This window comes from Lithobates pipiens, unplaced genomic scaffold, assembly GCF_037356315.1.
Source record: "Lithobates pipiens isolate NorthernLeopardFrog02 unplaced genomic scaffold, aLitPip1_a1.2 Scaffold_16, whole genome shotgun sequence".
In the NCBI taxonomy this organism is placed as follows: Eukaryota; Metazoa; Chordata; class Amphibia; order Anura; family Ranidae; genus Lithobates; species Lithobates pipiens.
The window spans coordinates 622,901,251-622,914,470 of NW_027507748.1; the positions used below are offsets into that span (position 1 = coordinate 622,901,251).

General features: G+C 42.4%; 1 protein-coding gene across 1 annotated transcript in view; it reads left to right on the forward strand.

The window, feature by feature from the left end:
* The window catches only part of RXFP2 (relaxin family peptide receptor 2), a 489,744-nt gene that overhangs the window by 396,358 nt on the left and 80,166 nt on the right, over positions 1–13,220 (forward strand). Inside the window, exon 5 of the mRNA XM_077484098.1 lies at positions 3,622–3,693. Within this exon, the coding sequence (XP_077340224.1) occupies positions 3,622–3,693 (72 nt within the window). The remainder of the gene's footprint in view (positions 1–3,621; positions 3,694–13,220) is intronic.

Sequence of the window (13,220 nt, forward strand, 5' to 3'; positions counted from 1 at the left end):
TTACCCACTGTTCCTTGTGTCTCGAGACTCCAGCTTTGTTGCAGTCGTGGACACAAAAAGTTTTTACAGATGTCTATTCCCTACTAGATTCTAAAAACGTCAACTCTTTTGATTAGCTAGAAACATATCTGTAGAGACATATCTAGTACCACACTAACACCACGAGAAACATGTCAGTAGTGGCAGAGTCCAATCAGAACCCCAGCAACAGTAGTCATAAACACACCTGCAGAAACATAATGAGTACCACACTGACACCACCATGCTGGGAGAGGGTATTCATCTGTGAGGTGAGAAGAACTCCTACCTGTTAGATTAACAGTATATCTGCTTTAAAGGTAGCTCTGAGACTAGCAGCTCTACCTTGGGTGGCACTATGGATCTTCAGAATTCTCCGTAACAGATTCTTATCAGTTTGAGATCTATAAAGGAACCCACCTGTAGCAGATTTAACCAGCCTATAACCAATCTAAGCTTCAGCCAGAGTCAGAGTGATGCTTAAGCATGGAATTTAGTTGTCACATACCTTGCAGCAGCTGAGCTGATGAGAGGGCTTCCTTTATTTCTCCTGCACAATGCACCCTGAAGGTAATGACAGGATGTAGCAGGACAAAGAGTGGCATGGTCCTGACACTGGGTGGTCAAACAACAGTCTGAAGCCTAATGGAATGCTATGGATGCTCAGACTGTAAACATTGCAGAACACTGGCACACAGGTAGAGCACAAGGACTTGCAGATGCACAAAGTAAAGAAGTAGTTAAGAGGAGCTAAAGTTATCAATCAACAACCTAGTAGCAGAGATACCAAATCAGAAGGCAGGAGCAGGGTCAGAGCCTAGACTGGAGTTAGCAGAAGCACCAAAACAGCAGAGGACAAAGACAAGACAAGAGCCAGAATGAACAATAGGGGATCAATAAATTAGATATCAAGATAAAGCAGTGTCTGTAGACAAGATGGGTCAAAGTTCCAGTGGCGTCGGGAGGGGGGGCTGACTGGGGCCCCAAAAAGCCATGAGCATTCATAATGAGAATTATTAGCCCAGAGCCGGGTTTACACAGAGAGCTGGGATCGATCTCCCACTTACCCAGCACGGTAGAGTCACATACATACAAAGTCCCACCTCCTGGACCCGGCTCCTATGATGGACATGAGTGACGGGATGTGTGACAAACATCATAGGATGTGAGAGTGACACTGTGGCTGGGCTGGGTGGGAGATCTCCACTCTCGTTCTGTGTAAACTGGTGGACGGCTCTCCTATCCTGCCTAGTGGCTGTTGTCACTCTAACTGACCTTATGCATGGGCGCACAGCATTGTCCCAGGCAGCACACACACAGGTAAGTGTGCCTGCCTAGTGCCTACTACAGCTAAGATCGCCTATCCTATCTCCTTATCAATGTTGTAAGGAAGAAAATTACAGGGTCCATCTTTAATTAATTGTATGACATGACTGTATGATATATAGCAAATTGTACACAGTGTGGTGGATTTTAGCATGTGGTTTGCATTTACATTAAGATGCACGCTGTAGCATTTATGGTGGTAAAAGGGAAGTTCCCCTATATAGCTGGAGGTCAGCAGCAGACAAGTGCATGTGCAATGGTGATGAATGTATAAGTGCACTAGTGCACGAGTGCACATTCACAATAACAGTAAGAGGAGAAGAATGCAATTGGTGGCTTGTAATAATGCGTGCAGTATAGTAATGGTGGTTAGTGGATACGTGAATGGTACAGTGGTGGTCAGTGGAACAGTGGGCAGTACAGTAGTGGTCAATGGAAAAGTGTATGATATCATGGTGGTCAGTGGATGAGTGCACAGTACAGTGGTAGTCAATGGAGAAGTGCACAGTTAAGCGGTGGTCAGTGGAGAGGGTGGGGTACAATGATTTTACTTTAAAATGGGGGAGGGGGTTATCAAATTTAAAGTCAAACACAGGATAGCAGGATGTGGGTTTAGTCACTAATCACAGAAGATGACTACCACTCAACAATTAGTTGTATTGTGCTTAAAGAGGAAGTAAACCCTGATGAGTTTACTTCCTCTTTCATTCCCTGCAAAGGTAAAGCATAATGGACTACTATGCATCGCATATCAGTCCATTATGTGTCACTTACCTGACACAGGAGCCAGCGAAGTCACCGCTGTCCCCTGTAGTCTGGTGCATCCATCTTCTCGGTGGGTTTCGCTGCTCCGCCGCTGTCATTCGGCGAAGCCGCGATGACGTCACTCCCCCGCATGCGCACGGGAGCCGCCACTCGCGGCATATAGCCGTTGCCCACGGCGCGCTCAGTGTGCCTGCGCGCCGCTGTCTACGTGTAGGTTTAGGAGATATTTCTTGGACCTACAGGTAAGCCTTAATCTAGGCTTACTGTACCTGTAGGTCAAAGTGTGTTGTAAGGGTTTACAACCACTTTAAATAGGGCTAAAGAGTGCTAAAAGTCAGTGTCTGACATGCTTGCTAATTCATGCTAATGTGCATGTGAATTAGCACATGCATAAAACCACAAGCTGCACTATGCGCATATGCAGATATTGGGGCATGATCATGTACTCAATCTTATTGACATCAGGACAAGGAGAAGGAGAAATCTTCACAGATACTGGTCAAAGAAGGAAACCTGCTGATGCTGATTGGCTGGAATCCTGTGACTGACAAGCTTCCCACCAAGTTACTGAGCTTCATATTACTATTTTGGATATGTCAGGAAATTCTCCAGGTCCCTGGGAGGTTGCATACAGCACCCAGGAGGCCAAGAGAGAACCCTGAAATATCCAGTAATACACAAGTTTCTTGGGTGACTGGACATCCTTGTTGTAATATAAGGACTATGTGCCCCAACCCTAGAAATGCATATATCTGCAAGTTAACATTTACGTGTTAAGATAGCATTGGGTGGTCCACTGTTTTGTCATAAAGCAAATCTGTCATGAGAGAAACATTTAGAGTGCCACCGATGACCACTTCTTTCGGAATAAGGCTCTCATAAATGATGCTATTGGAATGGTTGCTTTATCAACATTATACACAACGTATTTCTTCACTTTAACCAGTGTTGAAGGCTTCAATAAAAATTAGTTTTTTACAGAAAGCTGTAAAAAAAAAAAAAAAAAAAAAGTAATTGCAGAAATCAACTAAATTCTGTTTTTCATTCCCTTTTAGGTTCTATCCAGACCATCATGCTTATGCAGTAGCATGTGTTATGCACATTGGTGCAATGCAGTGGCATTCATTGACTGCGTCAGAGTTGCATGTACAATTTTGATCCATTTTGGTGCCTGCATTGGACAGCATTTATAAATGAATGGGCTGCGGTAATGCACATTAATGCATGAACCTGAGCATGCAGTGGATCAGGCTGGCTGGAAGTTATTACTGGAAGAAAAAGGTTACATCACCTCCACTTTTTCTTTACTTCACTGCCGAAATAATACCTATGCTTCCTATTCATTTTATTATTTTCTCAATCAGCAATTTCACTACTAGGATGATATTAAAAAATCATATTGAGAGAATACATGCCAAAAGGGTTATATGTTTATTTTGCAAATTTTCTCTGTACTGTTTTATTTGTTTTTTACAATCTACTGCAAAAAATCTCTGGAACTTTTGCTTTTAGATCACTAAAAGGAAACAGGATACATAGACTGCCAGATAATGCTTTCTTGGGGTACAAAGATTTAGCAAAACTGTGAGTATGCAGCAAATTACATTGTATGAATCAATGAATGAAATGTGCACATTTTGATGTAAATCTAGAAATAATGGAGGGGATTTACCAAACTGGTGCATGCAGAATCTGGTGCAGCTGTGCATAGTAACCAACCAGCTTCTAAGTTTTATGCCCTGTACACGTGACCGGACTTTTCGATAGCAAAGGTTCGACGGAACGAATCAGTCAGACAATTTGACCGTGTGTGGGCTTCATCTGACCTTTGCTGTCAAAAAATCAGACATACTTTAGATTTAGAACATGTTTTAAATCTTTCTGACGGACTCAAGTTCGGTTGAAAGATCCGTTCGTCTGTATGCTAGTCCAATGGATGAAAACCGATGCTAGGGCAGCTATTGGCTACTGGCTATGAACTTCCTTATTCTAGTCCGGTCCTACGTCATCACGTTCGAATCTGTCGGACTTTGGTGTGATTGTGTGTTGCCAAGTCCATTCGTTCGGAAAGTCCATTGGAAGTCCACCAAAAGTCAGTCGGGAAGACCGTCGGACCTAGTCTCCCGGAAAGTCCGGTCGTGTGTACACGGCATTATTGTCAAAGCTAATTTGAACAAGCTGAAGTTAGAAGCTGATTGTTACAAAGCACAGCTGCACCAGATTCTTCTGCACCTGTTTTGGTAAATATCCACCATTGATTGAAAGGTAATTCATCTTGAATGACCATACCCTTTAACGCTAAAAACAGCTATGTTATGCACATGCTATGAACATGCTATTGCCCTAATGGTAGAGTACCTGTTCATATTTAATTGCTGAGGTCGGTGCTTAAAGCGTACCTAAACCCCAAAACAAAAATGTAATTGCAGCTTCTCAACCTTAGTGGGAATGCTCTAATGGTTTAGCTGTTCAGATATTCCTTTGAAAGCTGAACCTTTAGCCCATTTGGTAGAAGTCAAACATTTGATGAAGTGAACAAAACAGTTGAAATTCAGCTGTTCAAATTCCGCGCCATGTGAAAAAAAAAACCAAATGAAAATAAACAATAAAAAGCAGCTCCCTAGAAAAGTGAGAGAAACACCTATAGAGTGATAACAGTGATTAGGGGCGCTCTACAGAAAAATATTACCTAATCCACTAATTTACAAAAACTGTGGAAAAAATATTTAAGACAATATAATAATCACCAGAGTGAAAATATGCACATATAATGATAACATTCATTACACTGAAAAAATAATAGTGAACATTGGTGAACCACCATAAATAATTCAAATAATTAGCAAAGTAAAGTCTAAAATGACGTGCGTTCCAGGCCTGCCGACCGACAAACCAGAGGGCCGGAAGTGGCGTCGAGTACTTGGTCACGCTATTCGACGCCACTTCCGGCCCTCTGGTTTGTCGGACGGCAGGCCTGGAACGCACACCAATATCGAATGCGGAAGGACCTCTTCTATGATTCGGAGAGTGAGTCTTTTGGTCAGAACGAGCAGTCCCAGTGTCAGGTCGGGCACATAACCATGTAAGGAGCCTTTTGGCTGTCTGTATTTTTACCTATTTTTTATTAAAGTCAGTATTATGCTATGAATCTTTTTGTATTCTTCCACATTTGCCGCTTGAGTCTGTGAAGAGAGACATACCAGCTACTGTCATTTGCATCACTATCCATATGAGCAGGCATTATCCTGTACAAGCGTTATTTGACTTACTTTTTAATTAAAGTGGTCAAACGGGTCTGGTAAGCAGTTTGGACTTGCATCTTCACAACTGGTGTAGTGCTGCGTTTATGGTGGAGGGAGTCATAAGCTTTTTTTCCCGACTTACTGTTTTATCATGATTAATATTTGTTTTCCATATTCTGGATCAGCAGAATTTATTGTAGAGACACGTCATTTTGGACTTTACTTTGCTAATTATTTGAATTATTTATGGTGGTTCACCAATGTTCACTATTTTTTTTTCAGTGTAATGAATGTTATCATTATATGTGCATATTTTCACTCTGGTGATTATTATACTGTCTTAAATATTTTTTCCACAGTTTTTGTAAATTAGTGGTTTAGGTAATATTTTTCTGTAGAGCGCCCCTAATCACTGTTATCACTTTAGAAGTCAAACATTGTATATAGTATCAGGATTTTTACAGCTACTATAAATAATGACTTCCTATCTGTCAATGGCTGCTTTTGTGTCCTATCTGTCAAATGTTTTACCTCTACTATATATGACAGCTTCCTATCAGTGGTCATCAGGATTTTTTTTAGCTTTTGTCAGGTTGGCGGACATTGTTCTTTGTGACTGACATGGATCTGCATCACTGGATGGTGTGATTGATGATGGAAGTACGGTACATGGTGGGAATTTTTTATCTTTTGATAAAGGACTTTTCATCGATTGTGTGTTTTTATTTACTGTTTACTTTTATTGTGAATGACTGGTGGTATTGTATACCTTACTCGTTCACATATTGGGAAGCCTGTGTGGGTGCCCTCCTTATTGCTAAAGATGGCTTTAAGATTCTCATAAGCTCCTCATTCACATACCCCCGAAAACACAGACCCGGGGTTGTGGGGGAAAAGTCCTTATCCTCATTATTATCCCCCCTGGCAAGGTACCCTCCATATTGAACTTACCCCCCCCCCCCCATCCTGGCCTGCCTGGCTGCATGCTTAGATAACGATTATTATAGATTTTTGGGGGGGACTCCACTTTTTTTCTTGTGTGGGGTTCATCCTTATAATTTTAGGGGCTCCATGCCATCTTTTCTTTTGCATGGGGGGTCCTCCTTGATATCCATACCAGGCCCTCAACCCCTTGACGCCGACCTAACACAAATATGCAGTCCCACTGTACTTTTGCCATGGGGTTGCATATTTGCCTATCTCCCTTTTGTGCTGGGAGTGGCGCACAGCGTACTCATAGTCCAGGGTCTCACCGAAAGCCCTAGGCCCCGTGCTAATGATTGAGACTCGAATGCCTGATTCCGGGTCACCTGATCATTGTGGTAGCTTGATTAGCTACCACAGTGATCAGCTACTGTGCAGCACAAGGCTGTGTTTCTCTCTCTGTGAATGGAGAGGAAATATAGAGAGTATCTTTGTCTCTCCTTGCAGAGAGAAAAAATGTGTGTAAAATAAATAAATAAAAGAAAAAAAAAAATCTCTATATCAAGGTTTGATCTAGGTCAGTGCTAGGGTTAGTGTTTGGGTCAAGGTCAGGGTCAGTATATTTTGGGCAGGATTTTTTTTTTTTATTAAGCCTCATACACACTATCAGATTTTCTGCAGATTTTTTCCGCTAGATTTACCAAAACCATATAATATGAGGTCAAACCTTAGGAGTTTCAATGTGTATGCAATCAAGCAGGCCCTTGCACTACATGGTTTTGGTAAATCTAAAGACAAAAATCAGCAGAAAATCTGACAGCGTGTAGAATCAGTTAGTGTTGATGTGTTTTAGGTAGGTTTTTTTTTTTTTTTTTTACTGTTTTGGGCCAGTTTTCCATTGTGAAAAAAGGAAAGATAGAGATATCAGGAGATATCCATAATTATTTACCACCAATGATGCCAATGGCACCCGTTGCTGTCTCAGCCAATCAGGGAGAATCCCTGGACAGCTGAGGCTCTCGTGCAACATCACTGGATTGAGATGTGGATCAGGTAAGTATTAGGGGGGCTGCTGCACACAAAAGGTGTTTCACTTTAATGAATAGAATACATTAAGATAAAAACCCTTTTGCATATAGATTGCTCTTGCTTAAGATTTGTTTTACCCTTAGGCGTGAAGGGGTTAAGGAAAAAGGATAATGGGTCTAATATGTAATTTCAGGGGGAACCCCATACCTTTTTTTTTTCTTTTTTTTATCGGGTTTACCCCATTAACATCTATATCCAAACCTCATCTAGGATAAGGATCTGGAAGAGATGAAGAAAATCCCCTGCCATTTGTTTACAGTCCGAAGTAAACTAACCAAAGCTGTTAGATTCAGCACCCAAACTTTAGACACATACATATAATTACATAGTTAAGGTTGAAAAAGTTGAGACAAGTCCATCAAATCCAACCTGTGTGTGTGTTTTTATGTTAATAGTACATTTATACCCCTGTATATTGTTGTCGTTTAGGTGTCCATCTAATAGTTTTTTTAATTATCGATGTCCCCCGATGAAACCACTGTTTGTGGAAGAGAATTCCATATCCTTACTGCTCTTACCATAAAGAACCCTCTATGCGGTTTAAGGTTAAACCACTTCTCTTCTAATTTTAGTGAATGGCCGCGTGTCCTTATTAAATTCCCTTGTGTGAAAAAGTTTTCTCCCTATTGTGGGGTCACCAGTACGGTAGTTGTACATTAAAATCGTATCCCCTCTCAAGCGTCTCTTCTCCAGAGAGAATAAGTTCAAGTCTTTTCCCATAGCTGATATCATCTAGTCCCTTTATTAGCTTGGTTGCCCTTCTCTGGGCCCTCTACAGTTCCAGCACATTCCTCCTGAGGACTGGTTTCCAGAACTGGATGGCATTTTCTAGGTGCGGTCGGACCAGAGTCTTGTAGAATAGGAGAATTATCGTTTTATCTCTGGAGTTAATTCCCTTTTTAATGCATGCCAATATTCTGTTGGCCTTGCTTGCAGCAGCCTGACACTGCATGCCATTGCCGAGCCTGTCATCTGCTAGACCACCAGGTCCTTTTCGACCCTAAATTTCCCCAGAGGTTCTCCCCCTAACAAGTAATATACATTCATTATTTTGGCACCCAAATGCATTATTTTACATTTTTCAACATTAAACTTCATTTGCCATGTTCTTGCCCACCCCAATAATTTCTTCTTGCAAGGTTTCTACATCCTCTGTAGAAGTTATTGCCCTGCTTAGCTTAGTATCATCCACAAATACTGAGATTGAGCTGTTTATCCCATCCTTCAGATCATTTATAAATAAATGAAATAGGATTGGTCCCAGGACAGAACCCTGGGGTGCCCTACTTTACACACCAGACCATTCAGAGTACTCCCCATTTATCACCACCCTCTGGACTTACCCCTGTAGTCGGTTTTCAATCCATGTACTCACCTTTTAGTCTATTCTGACATACCATAATTTGTGCAGTAAACATTTATGGGGAACTGTATCGAATGCCTTTGCAAAATCCAGATACACCACATCTACGGGCCTTCCTTTATCTACAGTAGATGGCAGCTCACCTCCTCATAGAAGGTTAATAAATTGGTCTGGCAAGAAGGATTCTTGATGAATCTATGCTGATTACTTCTAATAATACAGTTTTTGTTACTAAAATCTTGTATATAGTCCCTTAACATCACCTCCAAGAGCATACAAACTAGTGATGTTAGGCTAACTGCTCTGTAGTTCCCAGGGATATATCTTGGCCCTTTTTTATTTTTTGACATGTTCTGCAAGCCACCCTAGTACTTGGTTATGGAAGCTGCACTACTTTTTACTTTTCAGGCAAAGAATATTTTCAGCAAGAACATAAACTAGCCATTGATTTTCCAGAATTACAGTGTCCTTGGCATTTGCTGTGAGCTTAAAACGGTAGTAAAGCCTGTTTTGTTATTTTTACCTACAGGTACGTTTATAATAAGGCTTACCTGTAGGTAAAATAAATATCTCCTAAACGTGCACGACTTAGGAGATATTCACCTTGCATGTAGCCAGTGACATCACTGGCGCATGCGCCCTGAAGTTCCGACATACCTTGCTGGAACTTCAGAGCTTTGTGTCGGAAACCGAGGGCTCCTGCATGCAAGTGTGAGAGTGACATCATCACGGCTCTGCCAATCGCACAGCTGGAGTGCGCGAACGAAAGACCAGGGGAAGATGTTAGCCCTCTCAACGGTGACCAGGTGCCATGGGAGGTCCTCGTTCTAAGGTAAGTATTCCATAATGTACTAGTATGTGATACAGGTTTTTTTTTTTTTTTTTACCAACCATGGTTTACAAAAGCTTTAAAGGAAAGCAAACATAATCTTATGTTTATTGTGCATGTGTGCAGGTCCGGACTGGGCCCGGGCATTTTAGACTGATCAGCCCGTCTGAGGGGAGGGGTTGGAGGTGTTCACGGTGGGGGGGGGTTGGAGGCGTTTATGGCGGGTGGGGATATCTGAGCGGTTGGTGATCTGCAGTTTCAGTATAAACTATTATTCACAGAGCCAGTAATAAATTATTACGGTACTCACAGAGCCAGGAACAGATTATTAGTCACAGAGCCAGTAATAAATTATTACTCACAGAGCCAGGCACAGATTATTAGTCACAGAGCCAGTAATAAATTATTACTCACAGAACCAGGTACAGATTATTAGTCACAGAGCCAGTAATAAATTATTACTCACAGAACCAGGTACAAATTATTACTCACAGAGCCAAATATAACTTATTACTCACAGAGCCAGGTACAAATTATTACTCACAGAGCCAGGCACAAATTATTACTCACAGAGCCAGGTACAAATTTTTACTCAAAGAGCCAGTAATAAATTATTACTCACAGAGCCAGGTACAAATTATTACTCACAAAGCCAGTAATAAATTATTACTCACAGAACCAGGTATAAAAAAGATCATAGTTACCATTAAGGAAAGGAGCACTTTCTTGCCCTGGAGCATCGGATCTAACCCCTTCACAGGCGGGAAGAGGAGTGGCCGTGTACTGCTTTCCCTATATGCGGCCGCAGCACCTCGTCGGCTTTCATGTGCACCCACTGGTCACCTGGCAACCAAGACGCAAGGAGAGGAGGAGGCACAGAGAAGCCAAGGCCACCTGAACACCTGAAAGTAGCTCCTGAACTTTTTTTGGGCGACAAATTCGCCATGATTTATCACGTGACAATCGTGGCAGAACTGCACCACATCTGGCAAAATGAATGGCATCCCAAATGTGCCTCCTACAAATCTGCCTGCAATTCAAAACGCTAAGGTGTGAATGTAGCCTTAGGATCCCCTTCAGCCTGTCTGATAGTAGAGCTAATCTTACTCCCCCTAAATACCAATGAGATTCCCTATTTTCTATTAGCCTAGAAGTTCAACTGTCAATTCAATTACCTTTCCTCCTGAATCTGTTTAAGATTTGTCAAATTACAGAATACATTTGGTGGCAAATTAGAAAGGATATATAGGCCAGTGCCTTGTCCTCTTCTCTTCTGCCGACCTAGTGTACCTTCACTAAATGTATCTTCTACTCCATCAACACACTAGTGGTGATTTTCTAAAGGAGTAGAGCCTGTTCACTTAGCGAACTGTTGTTCAACAAACCTAGTAAATTAGGTGAAACTGTGTTCACTTTCAATTACCCGATATGGGCAAGGCCAAATCAAAAAACAATATTTTTTCTTGTTGGGTGTGCTTTGCTAAGTAAAAGGTTCCTTCCCTTTTAACTAATCAACCCACAAGTAGTTAGGCAGCATTCATCATAATTAGGGATGAGCCTGATGTTCAAGTCGAACATAAGTTTGACTCAAACATCGGGTTTTCTTGGCAAATTCAAAAGCTACCGGAACACCATCAGAGGGTTTTTATTTTATTTTAATGTCTGTCCGGCCGCGTGACAGAAGAAGATTAATGGACATTGTGGGACATTTTTATTTTTTTATTTTTTAATAAAGGACTTGTCAAGCTGTGTCTATTCTTTTTTAACATTTTGACACTTTTTTGTGCACCCTCCCCATGTTGAGGGCATGTGGCCTGGTACGGTTCAGGAGGGGGGCGCTCTCTCATCCTGCGGCCTGCCAGGTTGCATGCTCGGATAAGGGTCTGGTATGGATTTTGGGGGGACCCCTACGCCATTTTTTATACATTTTGGCGCAGGGTTCCCCTTAAAATCCATACCACTCACTTGCAATTTTATTTTTATTTTAGTTTGGGTTCCCCTTAATATTTATACCAGACCCAAAGGGCCTGGTAACGAACTGGGGGGGGGGGGGAGATCCCATGCTCTTTTTTCAATGAGTTTTATCTATATTGCCGAGAACCGACAATTCATTACAGCCGCGATCAGTTTTAAATGACAATTTTTCCTTTACAAATGTAATTTTGCTGTGGTACTGTTCTAAACACTGTAAAAATGTGTTACTTTACAGGCATACTATAGACACCCCCCAGGCATGATATTTAACCACTTCAATACAGGGCAATTATACACCTTCCTGTCCAGATGAATTTTGAGCTTTCAGCTCTGTCGCACTTTGAATGACAATTGCGCGGTAATGCTACACCGTACTCAAGCTAAATTTTTCTAATTTTGTTCCCACAAATAGAGCTTTCTTTTGGTGGTATTTGATCACCTCTGGGATTTTTATTTTCTGCTAAACAAATAAAAAAAGGCTGAAAATTTTGAAATAAAACATATTTTTTTGTTTCAGTTACGAAACTTTGTAAATAAGTAAGTTTTCTCCTTCACTGATGGGCACTGGTGGGGCCGCAGTGACCGGTACTGATAAGGCAGCACTGATGGGCACCAATGATGTGGCATCAATTAAGTGGCACTGATAGGCGGCACTGATAGATGGCACTGATATGTGACACAGATAGACACTGATAGGTGGCACAAATAGGCACTGATAGGTGGCATGGATTGTCATGGATAGGTGGCACAGATTGGCATGGATGGGTGGCATGGATGGGCATGTATGGGCATGGATAGGCGGCATGGATAAGCATGGATGGGCACTGATAGGCAGCATGGATGGGCACTGATAGGTGGCATGGATGGGCACTGATAGGCATCATAGATGGGCACTGATAGGTGGCATGGATGGGCACTGATAGGCGGCACAGATGGGCACTGATAGGCGGCATGGATGGGCACTGATAGGCAGCACAGATGGGCATTGTAGTGTACAGTATTGTAGGGATGGATGCCAATCAGTGCCAAACAATAATGCATGGCAATCAGTGATGCCCATTGTGGGCACTGATTGGCATCCATTATGGGCATTGATTGTCATCCATTTTGGGCACTGACTGGCATCCCTGATGGTCTAGGGGGCATACCTGGTGCTGGGCATCCCTGGTGGTCTGGTGGACATCCCTGGTGGTCCAGTGAGGGCATCCTCGGGGGGGGGGGGGCTGTGCTGATAATCGATCAGCACAGACCCCCCTGTCAGAGGAGCAGCCAATCGGCTCTCCTCTACTCGTGTCTAACAGACGCGAGTGAGGAAAAGCCGATCACCGGCTCTTCCTATTTACACTGTGATCAGCCGTGATTGGACACGGCTGATCACATGGTAAAGAGTCTCCTTCAGAGACTCTTTACCGAGATCGTAGTAGTGTCCGACTGACACACCGCAACAACGATCGCCGCGATGCGCGCCCCCGGGGGGGAGCAGCGGCCATATATCCTGATCACGTCATATGACGTCCGGTCAGGATATTAAAACCCCTTTGCCACCGTCATTTTGCTATATGGTGGGCGGCAAGTGGTTAAAGGAATATTTCATTTTTATTGTTTCCCTTTAAGCATTAAAAAAATCACTGCTCCTGAAAAAACTGCCGTTTTTAAAACTTTTGTTTGCATTGATACATGTCCCCTGGGG